At 34.2% G+C, this 16,608-nt stretch overlaps 1 protein-coding gene across 1 annotated transcript in view; it reads right to left on the bottom strand.

The window, feature by feature from the left end:
- LOC140438793 (peroxidase-like) overlaps positions 1-16,608 on the bottom strand; it is a 46,931-nt gene that overhangs the window by 8,999 nt on the left and 21,324 nt on the right. The window contains exons 3-6 of the mRNA XM_072528442.1: positions 2,968-3,179; positions 2,677-2,853; positions 1,974-2,170; positions 639-1,180 (exon numbers count right to left, since the gene is read on the bottom strand). Of these exons, the coding sequence (XP_072384543.1) occupies positions 639-1,180; positions 1,974-2,170; positions 2,677-2,853; positions 2,968-3,179 (1,128 nt within the window). The remainder of the gene's footprint in view (positions 1-638; positions 1,181-1,973; positions 2,171-2,676; positions 2,854-2,967; positions 3,180-16,608) is intronic.

Raw genomic sequence — 16,608 nt, 5'->3', positions numbered from 1 at the left:
AAAAGTATATTGGGACCAAATCTGGATAGATAATAAAAAATCATGCAGAGTTTGAAATAGTATCAGATGCAGTGCAACCTAAATTTAATTTATAAAAGCCATTTACCGTATTACTAGATCGTAGGTCTCCTGACAGGACACGGTCGCTTCAAGGAGCACATAAATAAAATGGGACTGACAGAAGAATATAAGACGCAAGAACACTTTCGGTGGAACTGCCCAGGGTTTGATAGGATAAGACTCAATACATTTGAGAATTATTAACTTGAGCCTTAAGACTAACTCACCAGAAGTGTCACCAAAGCCCAAAATAGACGTTGATAAAAAGGATGTGCTCAAAGGACAACTTTAACCTAGGGATAAGCTACAATAGACCTATTAGGTGGAGTGGAAAGGTGGTTACGTGCCGACTCATATTGAACCTAACCTAACCTAAACTACTTCACTACTCATTAAATTTTGGATATAATAGACTAATCATAGAATATAATGAACATGGTTTTGGTATAGTCTATTTCAGTATAAACTATCTTTGTTTATATGGAAAATTATATGAATGTAATTTGTGTACTGTTATAGGTAAACGTTAAGATAAAAGTAAATGAACAACATCTCAGGGAAGTTTCTTTTATACTTACTCAATCTTTCCAGCTATTAATGTATGGAAATTCCTCAAGGCAGCTGTTGAGTGCTCATTTAAGACAGTCGGATTGACATGCTCATTATAATCATCAACAAAGCCGCCAGTCTTCCAAATCAATCTGCTCTCCAGCGCTCTGTCTAAACCAACGAAATAAGGTAGCCATTCGTAGTAAGTAATATACTGGTGCTCAGCAACACAAATCTTTCTCGCTTCCTGGAACAACTTTTCATCATCCCAGTGAGGATTAAGCCCAGAAAGTACGTCGGCGATTCTGTTGTGTTCTCGCAGAAGTATCACATGTAGAAGAGCTAGCTGCGGATTTTGGTTGATTCTTGTATCACCTGCAAAGTAGCAGGCATCTTTTGGCTTTGTCAATCGACAAGTTCCTGAGGCATTGGTAGCTCTTGGCGGCCATTGGTGGCCGTTTCTGGCATCAAAACGTAGTCGACCACCTTTAAATTCTCTCAGTTGGTGGTTGGTTTCGTCGTCATTGCCATAAACCAGTGATAAATCCATAAAATGGTTCACCGATGTAAGCTAAAATAGAATAATAACTATTATATATAATAACAAAATATTTACATTCTTGTTCAACTTGGTAATAGACAAATTAATAAATAGTGTAACATCATTGACTGGTTATGACGATGCTAAATTGCTGGCCAATAGCAAAGATGATGTAGAGGATACTATCCACATTTAACAAATTGACAAAAGAATACCAGATGACAATATCAACAGGAAAAAAGAGAATGTAAAACTATAGCAGTAGTGTCTTTCAATTATTTGAAAGTGAATATAACAAACCACCGAAACATTTATTAAAGAAACAGCTATTCAAGTACGAAAAAAAGCAACCATCTAGCATTGAAAACAAAAACAAGAGTTTATAAAACCTGAGTTCGACCAATATTTACATACCTGCTAGAAACAAGAGCTGATAAAAAGAAAAATTAGGTCCTAAGAATAGCTGAGATGACATTAAGATCAATAGTACGGAAAACTATAGATTATAATAAAGATATCGAGAAATAAACGAAGATATCAGTCAAAAATGTGATGTTCAAGTTGCAGCGAGATGGGGAAGAGAACTAAGAAGAAATTAAAAGCAACATGTAACAAGAATATGACAAGACAGAATTGCAAATATTGTATGAGGTGAGGAACCAAACAGAAGAAGGGAGACCAGTAAAGATGAATCACAAATAAGCCTACATAGTACTCAATCAACACAGATCATATACACAACATATAAAAAAGAAGAAGAAGGAAAACTATATAGTAGAAGAATAACAACGTTTATTATAGAGTATTCTATCTATGTACACACCTGTTCGGCAGGAGAATTTCCTTTTACACACCTCCGATCTCTATCCGTTATGGTTCTATCAAAACTCATGCATTTAACATTGTCATTGGAGTGAGCTGGATCGTTATCTGGAAGAATCATCGGGAAACAATGTTCTGGTACATTGGCTAGCTCTAATAGTTGACCATCCTCCGAACAGCATCTGGTCTTGTAGTGCTCTAAAAACAATTCACAATAAACAAATTCTGATGTCGCTTAAAACAAAGTAATAATTTCCAAACTTCATTTGCAACAAAAATCTTTTGTTGGACATGGTTCAGGAAAAGAACTAGGGGTAGAAAAACATTAACTATCTTCTTTATATTCAAGTGTTATCTCCCCTATAAAGCTTAACTATCTTCTATCGTTACGTCAATTTTAACTTTCAACGCTGTTACTCGAAACAGTTGGATAGCGAATTACAAGCGAACTACTCTCTTACTTTTCTCTACGTCATATGCTGCGCTTGTGGTGAATCTTTCTTTGCATAATTAACGGTATAAAATTATAACAATTAATTTTAATTACAATTAAAACAATTTTTAACAAAGCTAAAAAAAACTTACTCACTTACTTACTTACTTTGATAATTTATTAGGCTACAATTATTTTAGAGGTAAGAATATAAATCGGAATCGGATTTATTTTTATTTTAGAGATATTTCATACAATGTTTGCCACTTACGTGTTTGGGTACTTCCTGCTGTCATACTAAGATCGTGCGTTATAATTTGACCATATTGCATAGCATTCAAAGTAAAGATTGGATCTTCTATCGGCACATCTGGATAAAGCAGTAGACTCACCGATCTGGCTAAGGGTAATTGTCTTCCGCTCTTTGAAAGTAAAGGTTCTTGAATACCTAAATAAACCGATAATATTAAAGCTATTATAAAATTAAGAACTGACAAGAATATAACTTTAATAAAAGTATTACACTGGTCTGCCTAAGAGTAAGCGTGTTTGATTTACTTACCATCTGCATATTTCGCTGGTAATAATCTATTATATGGCGTATTGGGTATTCCCCAAGTAGGATTTTTCAAATTATTGCACGAACCATCGTAGGAACGGTAAATTGTGTTGGGACAATGGTCGGGGGCGGTTCCACATCCTGGCTGGATGATTTCTTCTCTAGATGGAGCTTTGCCATTGCTTATTTTCGAAAATGACGAAGATATACCAATTCTGCAACAGCGTAAAATTATTTTTGAAATATTTTTATCATAAGAACTTTTTTTTTTTTTTTTTTTTTTTTTTTTTTGTGGCATTGACTTTCGTCATTCAGCCAGTCTCGAAAGGTTATAATATATTCCTTAAAAAAGTATAGACAGATAAGTACAGATTATTTCTCTCAGACAAATGCACAGCGATATCCCTAAAACGAAATAGACGAATAATTAATAGAAGAACACGTCGAAGGAAAATACAAGGACACTCGCTTCTCGTCTAGGGGTCCGTCAAGACATTTATTTTAACAGACAAACAATACTGGACCACGGATAAGGTATTGTTACATATAGGATAAACAAAGGGTACAAGTCTAATCCTATACACGCTCATGAAAATTTTCATGAACGAGTACCAGATTTATAAAGCTATGCATGTGTCTGACAAAAATTCTATAATTAAATTATATATTGTTACAGAACCTATGGCTAACAAAGACTGTATATTATATGGAGCGTATGTATTGCATTTAGTTAATTTTGTATACAGGGAGTTTGAATGCTGAATAAATTTAGGACATTCAAAGAAGATGTGATCGAGGTCACCTAGCTTGCCGCAATGTTTGCAACTATCATCATCGATGACTTTAATTTTAAATAAATGGCATGGGTAGCATGCATGTCCAAAGCGTATTCGATTTATAGTAGTAATATATTTACGAGGAGCTTTGAAATTCTGAAACCAGGTTGTTTGAGGTAGAGTTGGTTGTAAAGAGGTATACCTTTTAGAGTTTGTAGAACAGTAATGTTTCCATTGCTCTTTCCATCTAAGTTGCTGATTTTTTTTGAAAATCGTAGTAACATCTGATGTGTTAAGCATATATTTCAACGTAGAGCCAGTTGTTACACTCATTTTAGCCAAGTGATCTACATATTCATTGTGTTTGAGACCAATATGTGCTTTGACCCAAATAAATTTTATGTTGACTCCAGTCGATGATAAATGATACAATCGGTCTTTTATTTCAAATATGTAGGGGTTGCTAAATGTTGAGGGTAATTCAATGTTTTTTATGCTCTGCAAAACTGAAAGGCAATCTGACAGAATTAAGATATGTCTATTACAGGTGTTTTTAACATATTTTAGAGCTTCAAGTATAGCTATTGATTCCGCTGAAAAGATTGAAAATTCATATGGTAGTTTATACTTGAAATCTACGTTTGTAGCAGGTAAAAAGTATGCGCATCCCGTCCCTTCTGTTGTTTTTGATGCGTCCGTGTATATTACTGTGGCTTCCCTATAATCCTGCAATAGAGATATTAGAAGATTGCTACTCATAATGGTGTTCTCACTATAAGTGGGTATTATAACCTGAGTTCTGTGGAATAAAGAATAGTAGTCTAAGCTTCTGTCAACCGTGTCCAATTTCTTGAAAAAAATAGGATTATTCTGTAATGCCATGCATAAAGGCGGGGAAGGTTTTTTCTCCCAATATTTGTTTGTAAGATCTGACTCGTTAAGTTGACGGACGCTTGAAAATAACTGGGAGTTCGTTAATAGAATTTTAAGAAGGCTTTTTTCACTTAAAAAATTTCTTCTATTTTCCAGGGGTAGCTCAGCGGCTTCAACATATAAGGGTTGTATAGGGGTTGATCTCATAGCACCCAAACATATCCTCATAATAGAATTTTGAAACGTGTCGATTTTTCTTAAAAGGTTCTTAGAGGCGGAACCATAAAGAGTAGCACCGTAATCTAGAATAGATCGTATATATGCGCGATAAAACAACAAGGATGTTTCTACATCGCAACCCCACCACGTTTTAGTTGTCATTCTGAGGAAATTGCTGCCTTTGTTACATCTATCAAGCATGTACTCTATGTGTTGTCTCCAAGTTAACTTCTTATCCAAAATAAGGCCTAGATATTTGACATGATTTTGAAGCTTAAAACATTGATCGTTCAGAATGATATTTTCATTTGTAGGAATGTTGTGTCTTGTGAAGATAGATACTACTGATTTTTCTATAGATAAATTGAGACCATTCTCTAAGAACCATGAAAAAAGGGATTCACATACTTTGCTAAGGCTTTGTATACAGGTTTCATATTTTTTGTTTTCTGTATAGATGCAGAAATCGTCGGCATACTGTACGATTTTGAATGAACTGTTATTTGTTTGGATGTTATGTATGTCAGAGCTGTATATATTGAATAAGATTGGAGATAAAACTGAGCCTTGTGGTATACCTTGATAATTATATCGCGGTCCAATTAGCTTGTTATTATGATCTCTTAGATAGATGATCCTCTTTGTGTAAAATCCAATTATTGTATCCACGAATGCGATTGGCATATGAAATAAATTAACCATTTTATTTCTTAAAGTTGACAAGCAAACTGATTCGTATGCTCCCTCAATATCCAAGAATAGTCCTGTTAAATAGTTGTTTCTGGTTAAGGTATTTTGTACATCTACCACAATGGTTGTTAGAGCATCTAGTGTTCCAAAGCTTCTTTTATAACCAAACTGATTTTCTGGTAGCAAATTATTTTTTTGTAACCACCAATCCAGTTTAAATTTTATGAGTCTCTCTAGAGTTTTAAAAACACAGGAAAGTAACGATATTGGTCTGTATGAATTTGCAATATTTGGATCTTTACCAGACTTTAGGATAGGAACCACAATGGCGTTTTTAAATGAATCAATAACGATGTTATTTTGAATGATGTCATTAAATACCTGTAACAGCAGATCTTTAGCGGCTCTTGGTAGGTTGATTAACATAGGGTATTTGATTTGATCAATCCCTGGGGAGGTATTATTGCAATTTTTGAGAGCGAAATCTAATTCAGATTTAGTGAAAGGTTTCAACAAACAGTGATTGGATTGGTGACTTTGTTCGGATTGGTTAGAGAAATATTGAACCCAGGGAGGAGAAACTTTATTAAAGAAGTCATCTAAAACTTCATTGCTGAAAGGTTTTATACTATTCTGCGGTTTTCGATTCATTTTGTTGGCCTGTGACCATATTTGCTTAGCAGAGGTATTTTTGTTTAAATTGGAGCACCATTTGACCCAACTGGATTTAGCTTTTTGCTTCAACTGCTTTTTTGTTCGAGCAGTAACTTCCTGACATTTTAAGTAGTTATCAAAACTCGATGAAAGTTTGTAAGCTTTTAAAGCCTTTTTTCTTTCATTAATTATAATATCACATTCAGGGTCCCACCATGGTGGTGGGGGACGATTTTTGAGTTTAAGAATTTTATATTGAGGGATAGATTTTGAAGCAGATTCATTAATACAATTAATAAGAAAATTATAATTTTCGTAAGTGTTTAAAGAGATACTATAGTTGACAAACATGTTTTCTATTAAGGATGTATAAAGTGACCAATTGGCTTTATTGATATTCCATTTGCTTTTTGGATAAATTGTTTCATGTGATGTGTTAGTTGTGGAAAGGTTCATGGTTATAGCAAAATGATTTGACCCTAAGGTATCTGAAGATACGGACCAGGAAACTTTACTGGCTAGATTAGCTGTACAGAGAGAAATGTCAATCATAGATTTCTGAGTACCATATTTGGAAAGATATGTGGGTTCCCCATTATTCAAAATAATAAGATCTAGGTCCTCGACACTGCTGACGATTTGATGACCTGCAGCATCATTGTGCAGTGAGCCCCATAAAGAGTTATGAGCATTCATATCCCCTCCAATTATACAAGGTGATGTAACTTGAGAGAAGATATTTTTCCAATCATCTTTTGAAGTATGGACTTTAGGAGGCCTATACACAGACAAGAAACTTAATTCTAAATTGTTAAATTTAACGGAGATGCCACAAACTAAAATTTTATCATTGAAATTTTTAGTAATATTCACTTGACAGAATGAGATAGAAGTTTTAATCAAAATTGCTACACCGGCATATCCATCGTATCTATCCTGGCGGATTATATTATAACCTTTAAATATATAGTTTTGATTTGGTTTGAACCATGTTTCACTTAACAACGCTATATCAATGTTTTCAGCTGTTAAAAAATGAACTAAACTATTTTTATTGGATGCAACGGACCTTCCGTTCCATTGTAAAATTCTCAGAGTTGTTTGTCCTTGGAAAACCTTATTTACTGAAGATGTCCTCCAACATCTGATTCTAACGAATAAGTAAAAAGTTGTATAATAAAATAAGTGAAAACATTCATATTTGTTTTTTTAATAGTGCATTTTGATCTTGGATTAATGTTTAAATAAGAAATACTGCCAGAAAAAAGTTCCATTTGAATTACATAATTTAGATAAATAATTTTGATTTTGATATATGCTAAGAATTTTATTTCAATGTTTTAGTACCCTCCAATACTGAAAATATTTTTTGATTTATGCTCTCATTATCTACAGATTTTAAATCCTCAAGTGTGTGAATATTTTTTAAAAAATTAATGACACACTCCGTCACTGCCTGAGCAATATCTTTATTATCACCTTCTGTGGGTTGAAAGGTAGATTGCTTTGGATACTGGGGAAGAGGATGTGATGGTCCAAAACGGAAGTTAAACATGGGAGGGTTCTGTAAGTTTGGGGATGAGGGAGAAGTAGTGGCTTTACGTTTTTTGTTGTTATGGGTTAGTGCCATAGGTCTGCTACTATCCGAACGTTGAGAATTTGTAGGTTGTGGCTGCTGGAAAGCATGTTTGTTACCAGAACTTTGAGGTAGTTTCGGGAAATCTGCCTCGTAGTTTGTTAAGGCAGAAAAGCGATTGTTCGTTGTTATTTCTGAATATGAAGATTGAAAAAGCTTTTTGGCTTCTAAAAAAGATACTTTCTGTTCTATCATCAAATTTTTAATACGTTTCTGTTCCTCGTAAATTGGGCATAGTTTGGAAATCGATGTATGCTGTGTACTCTTGCAATGTATGCATGATTTATTAAATTCAGAACAGTTATGTTCTTCGGTTTTGACAGATCCACATAAAATACAATGTTCTTGGCTGCTTTTGCACTGTTTTGATATGTGTCCGAATCTCAAACATCTATAGCATTGTGTGACCCTGCCTATAAACTTTTCCACATTAAAATAAACAAAATTAACGGATATATGGCTGGGTAATATGTTTCCTTCAAAGCTGACTACAATGGTCTTCTTAGGTACATACTCAGCTTTGCCATCTTTTTCAATTTTCCTGTGCATTCGTCTGATGTCTAGAACCCTTGAGTTTGAATTTATGTTTTGTTTTAAATAATCAACGTCGTAACTTGTGTCAACGTCTCGGATCAGACCCTTGACCTCTAAAAGGTGATTAGGTATGAAAGCTTTTAAGTTTAATTCTTTTAAATTTTTATTTGTGACCAACTTATTAGCTTCTGCTATTGAATTTAATATTACTTTAACGCGATTTCTACCTATTCCCTTAATTTCCTGAATGTTTTGTACTTTTAGATTTTTGTGTAAAATATGTCCTACAAACATAGGATGCAAACGACCCAAACTTTGCTGATTAGTTTTTTCAACATATACGCAATAATTATTTAACAAGTACTTATCTGGATTTATCGAGTCAAATAGTTTTGGTTCGTCCTCCTTAGCACCTATTGTTCCCGTTTCCATGACGGCAGCAGTACTTTCCATATTGGAAAAACTATCACTTTCACAAATAACTCCACTATCACCATCTGGCGTCTTATTTTTTACGCTCCCCATGGCGGGGGCGAAGTTTTTAAAATCTAACTTATTTAAATTGTTTTGATAAATTTAGCAACACGAAAAAACAAAAACTTGAACACTAATTAATAACAAATCGGTAAGCCGGTTATTGTTGTTTGACTTCTCTCTTCGAAGGTTCAAACGAAACTGTGCATAAGAACTTTGCTCTTAACAAAATTGAACAAAACGACAACATTGCAGTGTTGTTATATGTTTTTATTAAGTGTTTTATTAAGCCTTTTCCTTTTTAAAACTTTGGGAAATAATTCAGCAGTCGACGTCTTGGCATACCATCATTTATAACTGAACTTTGAATTGAAATATAATCTTAATGAATGAGAAATAAACACAGATGATAACAAGATTGCTTAAGTATGGAAACAATACTGGGAAAAACTGTTACATGCTAATGGAAGCAGATTCTAGTCAGATATAGATCGAATCTTCAATTACACTAGCAGAAGTGAAAACGGTTGTGTTGTCACACAATAAAAAACAATAAATCTCCCGGTAAAAAAAGCATAACGCCCCAAATCATTAAAGCAATGGAAGAAATAGGTATCGACACAATCCATTAGCTATGGCAACATGGTCAGTAGTCAGTGGCTAAAGAAGGGATTACTTGTACTCTTTGACGATCTGTGGGCAGTCCACGACAATGAACGGACGAAAAATAATAACGAATTGTTGGTTTGTGTGAGATGTAGTGTTACTGACGCATCTTAAGAATTTCATGGCTGGATCGTGACTAATGTTGAGGTCCTACGTAGAATGGGCGAGAAATGAGAAATTATTAACACAATCAAAGAGCGCAAATTAGAATATCTTGTCTTCAAAACCTGAGAACGCGGTCCAATACGTCTACAACCGGACTATTCCGAGTAAAGTTAGAATAGCTATGCTGATCGCCAACATCCGGAACGGATAGGAACGGTAAGATTTGGTCGAATAGTTCCGAATGAATAAAACTTTTATTCTCTATAAAATGATATGTGTTCGTTGGAGAATTAAATAACGTAACTCTGAATGAAATGCACAAATTTATTTAGATGTTAACAGTTTAGGGTATAAGACTATACTAACTTAAGAATTACAAACTATCCTAAAAACCTCTCATAGTTCTTGATAATATCGTAAACACCTCGAGATACTCAGCGTGGATGTTTATCATCTTCTAAGTAGTCTGAATATTGAGATAAAACACACACACACACACAGTGGCGTGCTCGCCATAACATAAATACCTCTTGCGCGAAGGTACATATTGACAACGATGTGTAAAAATTATTGAAGTACAAAACAGTAATTAGACCATCGGTCACATATGAATGTGAAACGTGGACCTTCTCAACCACTGATGAAAATCAACTGAGAATATTTGAGCGCAAAATACTAAGGAAGATATTTGGACCAACCCAATGCAGCGATGGAGAATTAAAATAAACCACGAGCTGGATGAACTAATGAAGAGCGCAGATATTGTCAGATTTGTTAAGTCACAAAGACTAAACTGGCTTGGCCACCTAGAAAGAATGCCAGATAATCGAGCTGTAAAAGTAGTTCAGAGATGGAAGCCCCAAGGAAACAGAACAAGAGGAAGGCCCCGTAAAAGATGGATAGACGACGTAGAGAGGGATCTTAAAACCATGAACATCAGGCAGTGGCTAAGAAAAGTATCTGACAGGGCAGAATGGAAAAACATTGTTAAGCAGGCCAAGACTCACAAAGGGTTGTAGCGTCATTAGAAGAAGAAGTTCCTGGTATTTCAAAACCTGGTAGTTCAAAAATGCTTGTGTTAATATCTTTTCCTTATTGCAAGTCCCTCTTGGTAATGATGCATATCTTTCTTTTACTCTATCATTTATTTTTCTTTATATTATAAATCCGACTCTTGCTACATTATTATTTTCAAGTAATATTTGGGATGTAGTATGTGTATCAGATGTAGTATATGTATCACAAACTTTTTAATGCAATGTATAACACTGCAGTGATTCCCGAAGACTGGCTAGATTCCGGCAAGTTCATCTTTGTTACAATACCTAAAAAACACAATGCTACAAAAAGGCTCAGAATATCGATTAATAAGCATAATGAGACACACTCTTAAGATTTTCCTAAGAATACTCCACAACAGAATTAGACTTAAGTGCGAAGAAGATCTCGAAGATACTCAATTTGGTTTTAGAAATGCTATGGGAACTAGAGAGTCACTTTTTGTGCTAAATATCCTATTACAAAAATATCGTGATCAAACAAAAGATGTATTTACATGCTTAGTTGACTTCGAATAGGCATTTCGTAAAGTACAGCATGTAAAATTAATATAGATGCTAAAAAATATAGGAATAGGTGACAACAATATTCATGTCATTAAAAATCTGTACTGGAATCAAACTGTTATCGTAAAAATTGGGGAAAATAACACCGAGTAAATCTCCATATAACGAGGAGTCAGACAAGGTTGCATTTTGTCCCCAAAATTGTTCAATGTTTACTCGGATCAGATATTAAAACATGTACTTGAGAGACGTTGAGTACCATATGGAATCAAAATCAATGGGGAATTAGGTACGCGGACGATACAGTAATTCTTTCAGAAAGAATTGAATATTTCCAAAATCATATTCACGAAGTAGGAGAGGTACAAGATTCTATTTTTCATTCACATAATACAAAAACTTGGGACGTTTTTACTTTTTATTTTACTGCACCTACAAAATAAATATGCATATTTTGTATGTACCACTCGTGTTCCTCCTCCCAAGTGCCTTCTCTGTTGAGGTTGGCGATCAACATGGCAAATTTCTCTCTGTTCTGGGCTTGATGAATTAATTAATTTCCTTTTGTGTGGATCCAATCTCTGATGTGTCGTAGCCAAAATTTTTTCTTTCGTCCTATGCCCCTTTTACCTTCAATCTTGCCTTCTAATATTACCTGGAGATGCTCAAATTCCCTATGGCGCATTATGTGTCCTAGATATGACGTCTTTCTAATTTTGATAGTATTGACCAGGTGAGGGCGTGTGTTCATTGCTCTCAGTACTTCTTCATTCGTAGTTCTGCTGGTCCAGCTTATTCTCATTCTTAGCACTCGGCGGTACATCCACATTTCAAATGAATTTAATTTGTTGATGTCATACTGTTTTAATGTCCAGGTCTCACAGCCATATAGTAATAGAGACTATACATAACACTTTAGTGTTCTCAATCTTATTGAGACTGATAGCTTGGGGTTACAGAGCATTTTACGCATATTTATGTAACCAGATTTTGCTATTTCAATGCGTCTTCTAATTTCTTTTGAGTGGTCTAGTTGAGTTGGTCCACTCGTGTTACCAGATGATTATGCCCATCGAGCAACATCCGTTAAAGGCCAGTTCCATTAACAAACTTGAAGTGTTTGAAATGTGGTGCCTGCGTCGAATGCTTAGAATATCATGGACGGACAGGGTCAGAAATGAGGAAGTACTCAGAAGAGCGGGCTTACAGGATAGGGAACTTTTTAGTTATGTAAAAAGTAAGAAGACTGCATACTTGGGACACATATTACGAGGAGAAAGATATACTTTTCAGCAACTGCTACTCGAAGGGAAGATAGAGGGTAGGAGAGGTCTGGGACGTAAAAAATGTCATGGCTGCGCAATATTCGACAATGGACAGGAATCCACAGCTATGAAATGTTTCGCAATACTGCTAAAAACAGAATTATTTAATCCTGACTATTTAACATCTCACCTCTGACAAGACGATGTACGGTGGACGCCTACGCAGAAATGCACGGCACCTTAAGAAGAAGAAGAAGCAACATCCATCACTCGCGCCAGAGGGTCTCTTACGACCCTTGGTGCATAAATAACTATTAAACTATTGTTTTTTAATTGATAATGAAGCTCGAATGGCAAATGGCGAAGCTCGCTTATTTGTACAATGTGATTTTAAATCAGCAAAAATTTCTACAATAGATCTTGTTTGCCTCTCTTATACTCGCCGCAGCCCGAGCTCCCGTCATGTCATAAGCGCTTTAATAAGGATTAAAAAATAATGTTTTAAAATGAAATGGGCCCAAAATACTTACTCGGTAAATGATAGAACAGGGTTTAAACTTGAATTTAGGTTCTTGGCGAATTCAAAAATATTGTTTTTTACTTGTATTTTTGAGTCTTGAAAATCGTAAGTTTACAGAAATACTACAAGAGACCTATTTTATATAGAATGATCCAAAAAATTAAAAAAAAATATTGTCCGGGCCGAAAACATGATTGTTACAATTTGTTTAAAAGAATTTTAACAACTTTTCTCCTGGGCTACCTTTAGAATCTTATTTTTGAGTATCTCATGAAAGTGATTATGCAAAAAATCTCATGGGAATATTTTTCCGAACGAACCCGAGTTTTTCGCCTTGTTTATATGCCGATTATATAAACATGCAACGAATAAAAAAAGTAGGTACACAGTCACTACTTGTGACATAATGTTTTTTAATTATTTTAATTTGAAAATAGACAGATATGTGTTTAAAATGTTTCTTTTAGTGAAAGTATTGTACGAAAAAGGCAAAATCTAGTTAAAAACAAATCGAAGACTCGTGTAGAATTTATATAAGGCATATTAGCAAAGAAACTATTAACAACCATTATTACAATTTCTATGATTTAATGTTATTACAAAGAAAACTACTACCTTTTACCAGAAGAATTTAAACTACATACATGCATGTTGAACAGCCAATGTATATGATTTGTATAGTGTAATTTTTTCTTTGTTTCTTTTTGATTTAATATGAAAATAATAATTTTTAAACAAACTACCTTAATTTGATATGTAATAAATAGAAAACCTAATTCTCGTTGTTTAATCGTATCTTTTCTAATTTATAATGAGAATTTGGAATGCAGTAACACGTTCTAAACTGTGAAAATAATTCATTTAATTACATAACACAAACTTTAACTCAAGAGACTATCGTGAATATATATATATATATATATATATATATATATATATATATATATATATATATATACATATATATCAATTTATTTAACAGAGTTAAGTAAATATCATGAAATCCATACCTAAGAGCTGTCAGAGGTTGGAGTCAAAAAATAAAATTGATTTTATTAGAGGTTAAAGATAATTCACCAAAATTTGATTTTTAAGTTTATATATATATAATATTAGTTATTGTCAACTTTTGTATGAATTAAGTTCTATAAAGGAGGCATGAAAAGTTTGATTTTTACTCCAAATAACTATATTATTCTAAATTATACCTATAAATTAACCGCTAATTGGTGCACAATATTTTTCGTTAATTTGTTTTTTGATAGGAGAAGTTGGGGGAATATCGACTAAAGACAACACTGTTATAGACTGTTTGCTATAGCTTTTACTAATTTGAAACTTATAATATGGACATTTAGTTCATTCAGCTAACCAATTACTGCTTTAAAAATACATATTATAAAATAATTACAAATATTTTAAAAATACATTTTTTTGAAACTCAAAAAATTCGTTTAATATCGATCAATTGACTAATAGACTAATAACATGGATAAGACAGAAAACCAAAGTCACCGATGTGGTGCAAAAATCATTAAAGTTGAAATGGGAATACGCTGGACATGTAGCTAGGAGCGATCTAAACAAATGGCACAGATCAATTTTAACCTGGAGACCATACCAACACAAAAGACCCAGAGGCAGACCTCCTATGAGATGGACAGATGATCTGAAAAGGACTGCCGGGAAAAATTGGCTACAAGTAGCGTACAATAAAAAAGAATGGAAAGGAAGACTTGAAGAGGCTTATGTTCAGATGTGGACGTGAATGGCTAGACGAAGAAGAAGAAGAAGAAGACTAATAGCGACAATGGAGATGGACAATATCGATCAAGGATGGAAAATATTGCTCACAGATGAAGTTCAATGGTTAAGTTTACTTAGGTTTAAGTATAAAATACATGTTTCTTTAGTTACATTTACAGTTTGAGCAAATATGCAAATATACATGAGCCCAGAGATCATAGAGACCACATCTCCACCATAATTCATTTGATTCTAACTTCGAACATACTGCATATAGTTCGCTTTCTCGTGTTTGGTGTGTTTTCACGCCATAAGTCTTCTTCTTGACTAATTTTTCTGTTTTTATCTTAGTATCTCCAATTGTTCGTTTAACTTTCTCAACCTTATTCTTCTTTTGCTTTTTTGTTCCTTATTTTCTAATTGTTCTTTTAATTGTGTGGATGTTAAAATGGTCGAGTGTTGAGTTCGCCTGCTTCTAGTGCCGGTAGAATGCATAGTTCACTGAAGTATATACCAGATAAGCTTTAATTTTTTAGCTGTACAGATTTATCCTTATCGTCGCTTAGGTCAATGTCTGAAACTTCCTTTAATTCTGATTCAGATAAAGAATCTTCTGATGATGGTGCTGCTTTTGGTCTCAGTTTTTTATTTTGGACTCCACTAGGCCCTGGTAGTTCATCTAGGTGAACTGGTGTTGGTGATGGTGTTTGATGTGTATCGGGCAGAGAAGACACATTATCCTGATATTGTTCAACTACTGGTATATATATTAATTATTCTTCACAAAAAACATCGGGATTGAAGGGAAAGTCCCCTGTGGTTCGAAAATCATTTACAGCCTTCTCAACAGACGCAGCCCTATTAAAGGTATTTTTAACAAGTTCCTGAACGTCTGTTGTATTGATTTTCTCATATTTTTTTGTTTTATATACTTGTCACATTCTTGGTAGTAAGCAGTATTTAATGGAGAAAAAAAAAACGAGATATCTAGGGGATGAAGACGGTGGGAGGTATGAAAAAAATTGTAGGAAGCCAGACTTGAATGCGTTGTGTGGTTATCTAGCACTAAAAGAACTGGATGGTCTTTAGAAGCATTAACATGCTGCTGAAAATGTTTCAACCATTCCAAGAAAAGTTGTTGCGTTATCCACACTGATTTGGAACATCTGTATATTGCTCCAATATGACCGTTTTTGTCCAAACCTTATTTCATCCGATTTCTTCTATAAATAAACATACTAGCATCGTGGTTTGTCCTCGTTCACCACTGGTAATTGCACCAACTTGTTTCTGGCCTTTGGCAGCAACAATTTTACAGAGAATATGAACACATTACTGATATCCGTCTCATCAATATTAAAAATTTGATGACATTCAAATTTGTTAGGAATAGAGTTTCCAAGTTTTTGTAAAATATCTTAAGTTCTTCACGATTAAAAGCAGTAATTCTACTCAAACTTGTTGCTTTTGGTTTACCCAAACTGACTTCTGGATGACGGTGCATAAATGAATAAAACCAGTCTTTTCCACACATTTTCGTTGCCATTTTAAATTTTTAAATTTTGTTTTGCTCTGCATATTCAAAAACCATTTGACGTATGGTATGGGCGTAAGGCCAAAAAAACGCCCTCGACAGTTCTAAAATTCTAGATACAAATTCGGATTTCTCTTCCTTGGTAAAGACAGCTTTTCGTCCTAGTGTAATTCTTTTGGCCTCGAAATGACCTCTTAATCGGTCTTGTAATGTTCCATAAGGGATGTTGTATAACTTGGATGCTCCTCTTTTCGAAAGTATTTTGTCAGCTATATCGCTGACGGCTCTTTCCATCGCCTCTTCGCCTCATGAGGACCGTGTTGTTTTCTGTGATATGTTTGTGGCATCTGAAATAAATAACATCAACTCAGACCTATTACAATTAGG

Source organism: Diabrotica undecimpunctata, chromosome 1 (genome assembly GCF_040954645.1).
Source record: "Diabrotica undecimpunctata isolate CICGRU chromosome 1, icDiaUnde3, whole genome shotgun sequence".
Lineage (NCBI taxonomy): Eukaryota > Metazoa > Arthropoda > Insecta > Coleoptera > Chrysomelidae > Diabrotica > Diabrotica undecimpunctata.
This window is presented reverse-complemented; position numbering and strand designations above follow the sequence as displayed.